The 12,069-nt window shown below is 31.8% G+C and overlaps 1 protein-coding gene across 1 annotated transcript in view; it reads left to right on the plus strand.

Moving 5' to 3' along the window:
- The window catches only part of LOC119644643 (peritrophin-1-like), a 135,915-nt gene that overhangs the window by 99,478 nt on the left and 24,368 nt on the right, over positions 1 to 12,069 (plus strand). Inside the window, exon 3 of the mRNA XM_038044280.1 lies at positions 10,599 to 10,847. Coding sequence (XP_037900208.1) covers positions 10,599 to 10,847 — 249 coding nt within the window. The remainder of the gene's footprint in view (positions 1 to 10,598; positions 10,848 to 12,069) is intronic.

Consider the following 12,069-nt stretch of genomic DNA (forward strand, 5'->3'; position numbering starts at 1 on the left):
ATAGGTCTACCCGAGCCAAATTTGATACACTTAAGTTTTATATCAAATTGCTCGCTCCTATAGATTAATTTTCATCAAAAATTTTAAAATTTGTACACTTTTGCCGTATAAAGGATTATTTTTGATTAGAACCGTATTATGGGGTAGGATACAAAAAAACAGACCTACGTGGTCTAAATTCGGTAATGTTAATTTGTATGTGAAATGTGTGTCCTTTAAATGCGCATGTGTTTTTTTTGTTTTCATTTTTATTATTGTTTGACAATTATTTGTGCATAACATACATAACATCAACATATAACTCAGTATAAACGTGGTCTCAGCGACTTAATGGCACTTAAGAGGCAACTTGCCATGATTTCAATGCATAAGAGTGTACAGAAAAATAAGGCTTCTTTATACACACCTTATAATGTTCAATTATTGTTACAGAAGCCTTGCGAACAGCTTATGTAGATACCATTCACAAGAAGTTTGATATATCGATATTTCTAATTTCTGCTAATTTCTTTTAAATCAATAGATAATTTATTGCATTTTCTATTTCCAATGTAATCTATGCCTTGGTTTGTCTTTCCAAATCTACATCTTGGATTTCCTAAATTCATTACATTATATCTCGTATTGAAACGTGATTGATTTTCTTACTAGAACTCGATGATCATGTTTTCCTTTAATTGATAATACCGACTTACATACTTTTACATTCTTCCGCCAGTATGGTTGTTTTCATAGCTTACACTATACAATTTTCAATGCTTTATTTTGCACAGCTTGTGCTTCTTCGTTTGCACAAGATTCCAATTCCTGTAGTTATTCTCGTTTTCAGCTCTCTTATATGTGTGTTTTCTGTGTGTGTGTGTGTGTGCAAGTGCCAAGATGGAGATGCTTTGTAATATTATTCCCAGATGAATTTTCTTTATACCCCGCCCCGTCAATACATATGGAAAAATCTGATGAGATAGAAGGATTAACTGGAAAGGAAACCAATTTCGTCTTCTAAAAATTGTGTATCAGGCGATTTAAGCTTGTAAATTCTCTGAGTAGAGATGCAGCACTTTCAATATAGATTTTTAAAACTAAATCATATTTGAAGAGATATAGTAAGCACATATCATACGCACCCGTTACAAGTTTCTCACTTACACGAAGGATTTTTACGCCGTTTATGTATATTGAAGAAAGCGATAGATCTAAAGAACTTTCTTACGGTACTTCATACCTTACTGGATCTTTACAAATTGTACATTTGTTACCTTGCACATATTGTTTTCTATTAGTGAAGTGGTAATAATTTCTTTCCATACCGTAACACCGCAAAGTATCAAAAATCTGCAAAAAACCGTAAAAATATTCCGCCAACACCACTGAACCCTTCATCTAAGCCATTGCAAATGCTTCTGGTCACATGTGAAACCGTGACCAGATCGGTTGCATAACCTTTCGTAAAACCAAACTGAAAGCCATATAATCAATTTTTTTTCTTTCATATATACTGACAGCTTATCATAGATAATCCCTTTTGAAAGTTCTATCATATGTAGGAGGTACGGCAATCAGCCGAAGTTTCTCTGCAGTGCAAGTACTGCATTCCTGAATGTGTATCGTTTTAGAATGTGTGAGAAAATTGACTTCGTTACCGGTATAGTTTCTAGCGAAGATTCTTTCACAAATTTTTATGATAGATTATCGTAACCTTGACTTTTTTTTGCCTCAGAGCATGATTAGTTCTTTTTGGATTTTGTTTACCCAAGGCGCGAAAACGAATCGGATATGTTTCTTATGGTGTTTCATACATTTCTCAAATATTACATCTACGGCTCTTTCGTTCTGCTTTTGTGATCAATTTTAAGACATGCATGATATACGTGTAAATTGAAAAGAAAGAAAGAGATAACACTATATACATATTTTTAGAAGATTTTCTTTATATTGCTGACAGGGAACGATGCCAATTAGGAACTCAATATTAGAGATTAATTATATCTACTAGATATCGGGCAAGAGAAAATCCTATTGCATGGCCTCATCAAATTAACAAAAGCCTTTGATTCGTTTTAGTCGTGTTTCCGCGTTTCGTTCTCTTTATTGTTCCTTGTAAAGCCTTGAATCCTGTAAAGCCTTGAATTTGTAAAAATTTTGAAAATATTCCAACTAATAGCTGAAAATCTCTACCAATTATCGATTATCGATTTAAAATTGAAAACAATGAATTATTAGAACCATCTAGAGATTTGTTATGAAATAAACGAAACTTTTTCCAATTTACTTACTTACTGTCACGTAAGGTGACAAGTATCCAAGACTTAGTCACTTTTACTTGTTGTTATTGTTGTTGTTTTTTCCTATTCCTTGAAATATTCATACTAAAAACGTTATCTCCTTTCGATTTAAATATAAAGATCCTTTGAAAGTGCCACAAAATGGTTTTATTTTCTCTTAAATTTTTTATTTCATTTTGTCATTTTTTTTTTTTTTTTCAAATATCTCTCTCTCTCTCTAACAGTTTCATTTTCCATAATTTATAACCAGAGTAACTAGAATTTCCTTAAAAATAGGTTTCACTAAAGAAATATGGAAAATGGACAACTTTGCTTGTTAGTTACACATATGAGCACATATCGTAGTATATGACAACAGCTAAAACGTACTAAAGCTTAAGGAAAAAAGCAAACAGAAAGAAAAAAAAAATAAAAATAAATAAATAAAAATTTGAAGACGAGAAATAGAAGAAAAACTGTCACATTTACCATCACAGTTACTAGTTGATAACTTAATTTTTGTTAACACTTGTCATAGGAAATGACATTTTGGTTTGTATGGTAAAGATATTTTCATTTTACATACACACGAACACAACACGAACACGAATACGAACACAATATATGAATGCTTATACTTACCGTAGAAAGCATACTAAGGTACTCAAATGCTTGTAACATATAAGCATGGAGCAGTCATGGAAAAGGTTATACTATAAGTTCGTACTATAAGTTATATAACTATATACTTAATTTGAAGGAATAAAAGAAGTAATTAAGTTCGATGGTAACGCTTTCGTCTATAAAAAATATTGTTTAAATCCGTCCAGTTGACTCGCCTCGCGGCCACTGCGTAGCGAGACTAAAATTTTTCAATAAAATCTTTCTTTAAACATTAGTTGTTTTTTTTTGCAGATGAAATTTAGAAATAAATCAAATCTGTCGACGAACTCTGCTCTGCGATTATCTTCGACGAGCCCTCCAAGTATGCTATGCTAATCTATGCTTTAAGTGTGTGTGCGTGCATGTGTGGGGCTTCTAATACATTCTGTATTTATTATTTGGATCAAATTTGGAAGACGGTAGAAGCAATATCGGCAACTATATTACACTTACGTTCTTGTTGTTGGTTGGAGAGTTATTGCTCTTCCCTAGCCCATTAGGCCCATGACATGAAATCATTGATTCGACAGATTCGATCTAAGTCGGATATATTTTCATCCTTCATAATTCTTTCATGCTTTCGGATCTAAAAAGTTAAGGGAAAAAAATTTTTTGCTTTTCAACAACTGATCTGTGGGAAAATTCAGTTCCACGCGTCCATATATAAAAATTTATGGAATTCACAAACAATTTGCATAATTAAATGAAGAAAAATTTCCGACACAAATGGAAAATTGTTATAACGAAAATTTGTTAAAACTAAATTAATTACTTAAGGGGTGAAGGAATTCTTTTTTTTTTTTTTTTTTTTTTTTTTTTTTTTTTAATTTGATATTTCGCAGTGAGTTGACTATGGTTGGAGTGTGGTCGTTGTTTTATAACTTTTAATACAATAGAGTTTTATATAAAATTTTCAACTTAGTTGGAAGAGAATTTGTTATGAAAAAACAAAAAAAAAAATTCTCGCACAAGATGAATGGCGAAGTATTACTACAAATATTTATGCAATTTTTTCTATTTAAAATTTAAGCTAACATTAAAGCTGGTTTAGGTGTATGTGTCTAATATTAAGATTTTTATATTATGATAAAGCCGTTGCGCGTTTTTTTATATTCTCGCTATGCTTCTTTTTCATACGCGCGTAACATCAATACCAGATGTTTATCGTGGCGTATAAGCTACTTTTCAGCTTCGTTGCTTAAACTGAAAAAATAATGCATACGTCAACATGCTAAGAGCAATGCATGCGACAAACAAAGAATAGGAGAAGTGTAAGAACATTTAAGCGTGTATGTATATAATTGAAGAAAAAAGAAACGAAAAGAAAAACAAAACAAAACAAAAATAAAGATGTTTTATTTCATCTCATTTCATATGTATTGTAATAAAATTGTGGAAAATGTTGAGTATACCTATTGCATGAAAATCTTTCAATTACGATCTTTACTAGCAAATAATCAATATACCCTTTTCTTCAGAGATCTTTTCAAACCTTTTCGGCCTTGTTCCAGGTACCGCTGATGAATGAGACTATATTAATTTTATTGCAACGTTTGTGACACTTATTGTCTTAAGCGATCTAATGGACTATAAACATTCAACAACTTTCTGTTTATCGGCTGTACATCCGTCCTTAGCGTTAATCCACGTTATCCACACACAGTTTGAATTACAAAGGTGCCGTGAATCGTTAAAAGGTGAAGCATTTCAAAAAAAAAAAAAACGTCTCAAAATTGTTTCGAAAGAACCAGTGAGCTGTGCATATTTACTATAGGGCAAATAATAGAGAATTACCATTTCGCGTGGGCCCATTGCAAGTGATGTCTGCCGCCCTTGGTGCGCTTTCTACAAATTAATTAATCAATCACATATGTTAACAATTTCAGCCTTTTAAGTTGATTTGAATTCATATCAGAAGTTTGTCAAGTTTCTAGTTGAATTTTTGTGACAGTAAGAATTCTACGGGCTGATAGGTAAAAGTAGATAAATCAGCATTTAGCGATTTTTCTAAACCATTTTGATAGTTTAGATAGATTACGATCGTGATAGTAGTAATGATGGTAAGCATATGGATATCAGAAGTCAAAGTCAATTCTTTAGACTGTTTAGACTGTCAGTCGAGCAGAATTCGAACAATCAATCAATCCGGTTTAGTCTGTTTTGTCATTCATTATTGCAGGATTTAGGATTATAACTACAGTTGTAACTCTCATCCGGCAAAGCGTCCATTTTTCAAACTGTCACAAATTATATATTGGAGCCATCAGCAATTTCGATCAGAAACTGATTCTGATTTATCATTATTTTCATTTTATTTATGACTCTGTCTTTTTTATCGGTTCACGAGCTTGGTAGAAATCGATGTGATGGTAGTTCAAGCAATAAATTGCTGTTTTAGTAGCTAATCCGTATTCAACTAATTTATTGCCTTCCACGGACGTTTCAGAACAAATGTTGTTCCTTTTCGAATTTTTCGGGTTATCAACCGTTCGTTTTAGTAATATTTCAATTCAATTTAGTAAATATTCAATTTCAATTGTATTCAGTATAAATTGTTACTGCTTGCCCCCTCCCCATATATAGGTATATGTTAAGAGATCATTCTATTAATTAAAATGACGCAGCGTATAAAATAACTTTTAATTTTCCCTACTATTTTCAATTTCATTTCACAAATTTATATAATGGCAATTTCGATGCGTGCACAAGAAACCAAATTCATTCATACGATGTCGGATTATATTGAGTATAAAAAAAAAAAAATGAAAAAATAAAAAAAAATTTAAAAAAAAATAAAACAAAGAGAAACATATACGTCAGATCAACACGTTTTTCATTAATCATTCGTTGTCTGCATAACACAACGTTGATGAATAAACATATGCTTAACTTTATTTTTGTTTTTGGCACAAATTTTACAAAACAAATCTAAATACTTTGATAATCTCTACATATATATGAGATGACTTTTCCTAAATTAAAATTTTTCATATTTTATAATGCTATTCACCATCTACAGCTTTCTATTATTGTTGCTTGATATCTACTTTTCTTTAATCACTGACACGTATTTAATTTACCAAATAATCGAACTTACGGGCGTAACAAATGTCAGAGGAGTTTTCACATTTCTCTATCAAGTCTTTTAAGATTTTTATAATATATTTCCTTGCATATGAATGGCTTTACGAATACGACGATAAGATAACGTGAGAAAAGTTGTGCGTAAAGTAAATTAAATTCAATTTAGACAATGTTTAACTAAGAAAGCAAAAAAAAAAAAAGAAGGAAAATGAGACAAACGTTAGTGTGCCAAGTGAAAAAGTAAAATTGTCGACAAACAGAAATAAAGGAGCGTACTCCAAGCCACTTTTCATTTGTTTCTTTTCAATATGCATACATTTTCGCCGACTTATCATCGATACGCACATTATCAAATACCGTCAGTTGAGAAATTCATTAAAAATTTAACGAAAAATTTTTTCCTTAGTTTCGCTTCCTTGAATGGGAATGGGAAGTAGTGTTCTTGTCTCATATAAATCATAGAGGGAGGCTTTATATGATTCGCTTCCTATCTACTGCGATATGAAATTTAATTCTCTTGGTAGATGCGACCAAGCGTACCGATAGCAAAGTCTAACATTTTCCAGTTTATTCTTATTTAGGGTTCTTTACCACAGACATGCTATGTGTTAAACCCTTCATTATGTGTGTTAGAGAGTACGTTAAGTATGCGCAAACGCACCCAACACAATCAAAGATTTCAAATAAATCAAAATGTCTGCCTGCCTGTCCTTCTTCCCATCTGCCGTCTATCCATGCGGTGATGCGTTCAACGTACACGTCGTATCAATTAATAATCAGAAGGTGGCAAAGTGGTCCAAGTTTTTCGCATACATATTACAGAAAGACTGGGACAACGATGTGGAAATAAGAAGAAGAACAGAAATGGCTAGATCAACGGACACGTATTACTTCGTCTTCGTTTCACGAAATGCCTCGTATGGTCGATGATTGTGTCTTGATGCCTTTGAGATATAGTGTATGAACTCCTAAACATAATAATGGAAGGCTGTAACGAAGTGAGTAGAGGCTTGGGTAGAAAACAAATATTGTGGCTGCGTAATATTTGAAAATGGACAGGGCCGAGAAACGTTGGTGAAAGTATACCGAGAAGATTTTCGTCCTTTAGTTGATAGTATAACTTTGGCAATAATACTATGTAAAAATGTGATCACCTATATCCAGTAAAAAGAAGAAGAAGAAATTTCATCGCATTCACAGATGAAATTTTATATTGTTTTGTTTGGCGACAGCACGAAATGTGTCAAATGACACTTCTTTTCCTCGTTGATCTACTCAGTCGTTTGACTGTCTAGTTTTTTAATTGCCGTTCTGTTTGTTGATTCGATCACCCCTAGGTATGTTTGTATTGTTAGTGCCGTAAACAACTGCTCGTTCATATATCCGTCCGTCCGATTGTCCATTGTTTCATTCCCTGTAAACGCACAACACCGAAATAGAAAACTGAACTTTCTTATATAGATCGGTGTCACAGATCAGGCATGACGATGTGCGTATCTTCGTTATCTGCGTAAGGTGAAAAAGTAGATAATACCTAAACAAAAGGTCAGTTTTGATTTTTTTATATCATACGACCAGGAACTTTAGCAGGCCTTAAAATATGAAATCGAAACGAAAAAACTTTTTACGATCATGCAAAGATAATCCGAGTCCGTTAACAGGCATAGCATTACTAATTTCAAATCATTTTGCAAGTGAGATGATTTTCGTACCTATTTTTCTTATTTTGTATATAAAAAATTTCAAATAAGCAATGATCGTTATTTGAAAGGAAATGTTATGCTTTTGATTTTAGTTTGTGCTCAGTGAATTATTTCTTGCATTTATCCTGCAGCTCTAATTGCGGTCAAAGTTCTGTATATTGATTGATAATTTGCCAACTATTTGTATGGAAGAAAGTTTATTTCATCTTATTTTGTAATTTTGCTATGTTTGTCTTTGAATTTTGTTGCGGTTTTTGTGGTTTTAGGGCCACAACTGATTCCATCATTTCATTTTTTCATTTTACATAACTCTATTAACAAATCTTGCATCAACTAAGCATTTAAGTAAAATAAATGTTTTATCAAGAAGTAAATCATTTTGCTGCAGGTTAAGATGCTTCTGTTTTATCAAATATGGTATAAATTGTGTTTACTTTATTTTCAGGTATTTCCACTCAATGGATTGTTGAAAATTATAAGCGAACACAAACTAGTACAACTTAAACAACTAACTAAAAGTTAAACAATATTTTTCTAATTCAATTATTTACATTTAGTTGAATTTGATAAATTCTTTAGGTTTTTGTATTTAAGTAAAGGTGGGGATCTGAATTCCTGAATAGGTAATATTCTACGCTTTTGTTGCTTACTTTAATACACTCACTCACTCACTCACTCACTCACTCGTTCACTCATACAATGTACGAAAGTGTACCCGTGTGTATGAGTTAGTTAGCAATTCATTTGTACAAAACTTTTCGAGTTTATAAACATACAGCATAGTCATCTATACCTTTCTCTATACATACCTCTCTCTATACATATATTGTTATATGCTGCGTATGTAAAGTAGAATTGTCTCTTATGTAACAAAATATTTATATGAACTTTTCTATAATAAAAGAAACTTTTTGTTTTTCTCCAGTAACCAAAGTTCTTTTCTGTTCCTTTAGTTTATTGCAAATTGTACGCTTAAATTATTTATAATCTAAAAAATATTGAGCTTTAATCATTAACATTAAAATTGAATATTAACTGATGATATCTTTATGATTAAGCTCAATATTTTTTCAAATTTATTGACTATTATATATGTGGGTATGTGGTTATGTGGTCGCTACATATAGATATGATAGAAAGAAAAGTTTTTGGTTTTATGTTAATCTGTTAGTTAGATATATGAGTTTTGATTTTTCTCACAGTCCAATTAAAGATAAATGAAGCATTACATCTATACGAAAAGTTTTATTATACTTTATTGCACTTTCGAAAGAATTTTAGTTGGCTTTGTTGCGCACCAAGCGCAATCATATACAGATAATTAGCAAGCTTTAGTAAATGTCTATACATTTTTTTTTTATTCTTTTGTATTTTTTGTATTTTTTGTATTTTTTTATTAACATTCTTTAAATACGAAATAATAAATATTTTACAAGCAATTATCCTCTTAATAATCATTTTAATATTAAAACAAGAGTTGATGTTTGCTTTGAAAGCATAGTTAATCTATCATTTCATGCAATTTAAAACAGTTGATGACAGAACTGTTTTGTTATAACTTTGCTGTTTGGAAAATAATATGAAACAAACAAACGAAGAATGCATTTACAAGTAATAATATCAAGCATTCAGCTATAAAATTCAAACCACCATAAAGTGTTGTGGATGGTTAAAATATATATATCATACATATGCAGAGAGAAGCCAAGTCAAAGGTTTTCAATAATTTTTGCTTTTTGCAGGGCCTTTTTATAATAGTGCAGGTTTTGCTCGAAATAAGTTAAACTCATCGGCTTTTTCCAGAATGTGGAAAACTTATAGGAGAAGCTCATCAGTTAGAGGCATTTTGTGTTAACGACGATTGGTAATATGAAGAGTGTTGAGATTCTGGAGTCAATTGCGTGAACTCACGTTTTATTCCCTTGACTTTTACAATGATTCTGCCGTCATTACAATCCCGTCGCTGCCACAATTTTGTGCTTGCTTCTCAAAAAATAGTGTCATATAGATGTCAGTCTTCACCCATCCCTATGTCGACACTAGCTTAACATTATTTAAACAGTTTTGCGGAGATTAAACGAAAACACTGATTTGAGGGCGCCAGCTTTAACCTATCCGGTAAACGCATTATTTGTTATCAGCTTAATTCGCTCAATTTCTGATCGTTCGTAGAAAATCCATCAATTATGCGTCCCACATTTTGATAGTTCACTTCTTCTTCTTATCCTCTTGAACGCTAAGATACGATCTGGTCGCTTCTCTTTCGAACCGTAACATATCATAATGCTAATTATCTATGATGAACTATGCGTTCAAAATCTGACAGAACGTTCTCGCGTTACAATAAAGTCTTGGCGAAGTCTCTTCTTGGCTTGGCGCAACAATCTTTCTAAAGATGATTTCTAATCGCTTGAAAGACAACTGCCAAGTTTTCCCAAAAGCTATTGAAATGAAGTTTAAACAATAGATTGGCGCTTGAAGGAAATTGAGTCGAGAATTGCAAATGCACGCTAATCATATAAAAAATATTACTTTAATCAGGTCCATCGAGACTGTTTAGTAGTGTACACTTGCTAAATGAAAACTCTTTATATTATTAATTTCTTATTGAAATACAAAATATTTATAATTGTTTTATAATTAAAAGTCTAAATGTTACTAATAGTTGCGTTGGGCAATAAATAGGAAAAAACCTATTTACGAATTTTGGCAAAAATTTAAAATTTTCTTTAATTCACAAAACATCAACTTTTTAAAATGTAATTGCGGGGCCCTGCGGTTAGCGGCCGCACAATTCAGTTTACTATTTAGTATTCTTACCGACCTATATGAATTTTGTTTTTATCAATTTCCACGTTTATTTTGCAATTCTCTTTTGTCTCTTTAGTGTTGTCTGCTGTGGCTATTGTGGTGGTGGCACAACAACTAAAAGCCAATCAAGAGGATCCGTGCAAAGTGAAAGGTCGTGTGGTGGGTGATGTGACTCATTGCGATCGCTATTGGGACTGTGTCAATAATCAACCGGAATTGTACGATTGTCCGAATGGTCTCGTCTTTGCCGGTAAACATCGCGGTGTAACGGAAGGCTGCGATTATCCATGGCGTGCCAACTATTGCGATGGCAAACAATTAGCAAGTGAGTATTTTGGGGTTTGTTTTTCTCTCTTTTTTTTTTTTATTTTCCATAGGTTTTCCTTTTATTTTCTTTCGTACGTATGCATGCTTGTGATGAGATACGTAAGTGCAAAAATGTGTGCACAAAAATCCATTGTATTAAAGTTCAGCTCTATCTAAAGTTCAATAGTGTCAGGTGTATTTTAATTTTTCTTTAATTCTCTTTCATTGTTAGTTACAATAACAGCAAAACATTTTCAATGGTATACTAATTGATATGTGTGCTTGAAATGCACGTTAGTGATATGTAAAATATTTAAGCTATTCTTTGATTATCGTCACAGAATATTATGACAATTTAATATAGAATTTGTTGTTGAAAATGATTTAAAAAAAAAAAATTTTAAATACATATATAACGCTTTAACCAGTATATATGTATATATATATGTATTTATATATATATACATAGTCTATATATATTTTAGTCAAAACAACAAGGGCTAATATTATACCTTCTGCTGATATTCTGAAATTGAAAGTAATCGACAATCGAATGGAATTTCCGATAGTTAATCTATATTAACAAGCTCTTTAATGAGTATCCTTTTGAAAATAATTGTTTCAACTATTCCTCTACTTCGTGACGTTGAAATTCATCAGAAAAGATAAGAGAATAGGTTAATGTCTTAACTGAATGAAAGCCTTAAGTATAGCCTATTTTATGGTAAAAATAAGTGAAAGCATATTAGCGGGCAGTGGCCCAACATTCAATACTCCAAACCACTTTGCTTAATACTTTTATTTACATGACGTATTTTCAAACAAAAAAAAAACCTATTATACGGGAAATCGTCGAAAAGGCGAGCCCGTCAAAATTCTTTTTAATAGTACTGGTTTCTGTATTGATATATGTCGGTGTTCAAATTTCCTCACAATAATAGCGGCCTGCATGTATTTTGATCGCGTCCCTTCTATTGGTGAAAATATTAACATCTTCATATAAAATAACATTTAGTCTTATTGAGTGATTCTCGCGTATACAGATGCTAATCATGGAAAGCTCAAAATTGCATTTTCGACATTCGTTACTTTTGTTTTTTCATTTGAAGAAATCCATTGCCGAAAGCCAATAAACACTTTTAGAAACCTATGGTGATGCTGCTCCACCATATCCCAATTGTCAGTTTTGGTTTCAACAGTTTAGAAGTGATGATATTGATGTCAATGACAAAAAACGTCCA

Source organism: Glossina fuscipes, unplaced genomic scaffold (assembly GCF_014805625.2).
Source record: "Glossina fuscipes isolate IAEA_lab_2018 unplaced genomic scaffold, Yale_Gfus_2 0, whole genome shotgun sequence".
Classification (NCBI taxonomy): Eukaryota; Metazoa; Arthropoda; class Insecta; order Diptera; family Glossinidae; genus Glossina; species Glossina fuscipes.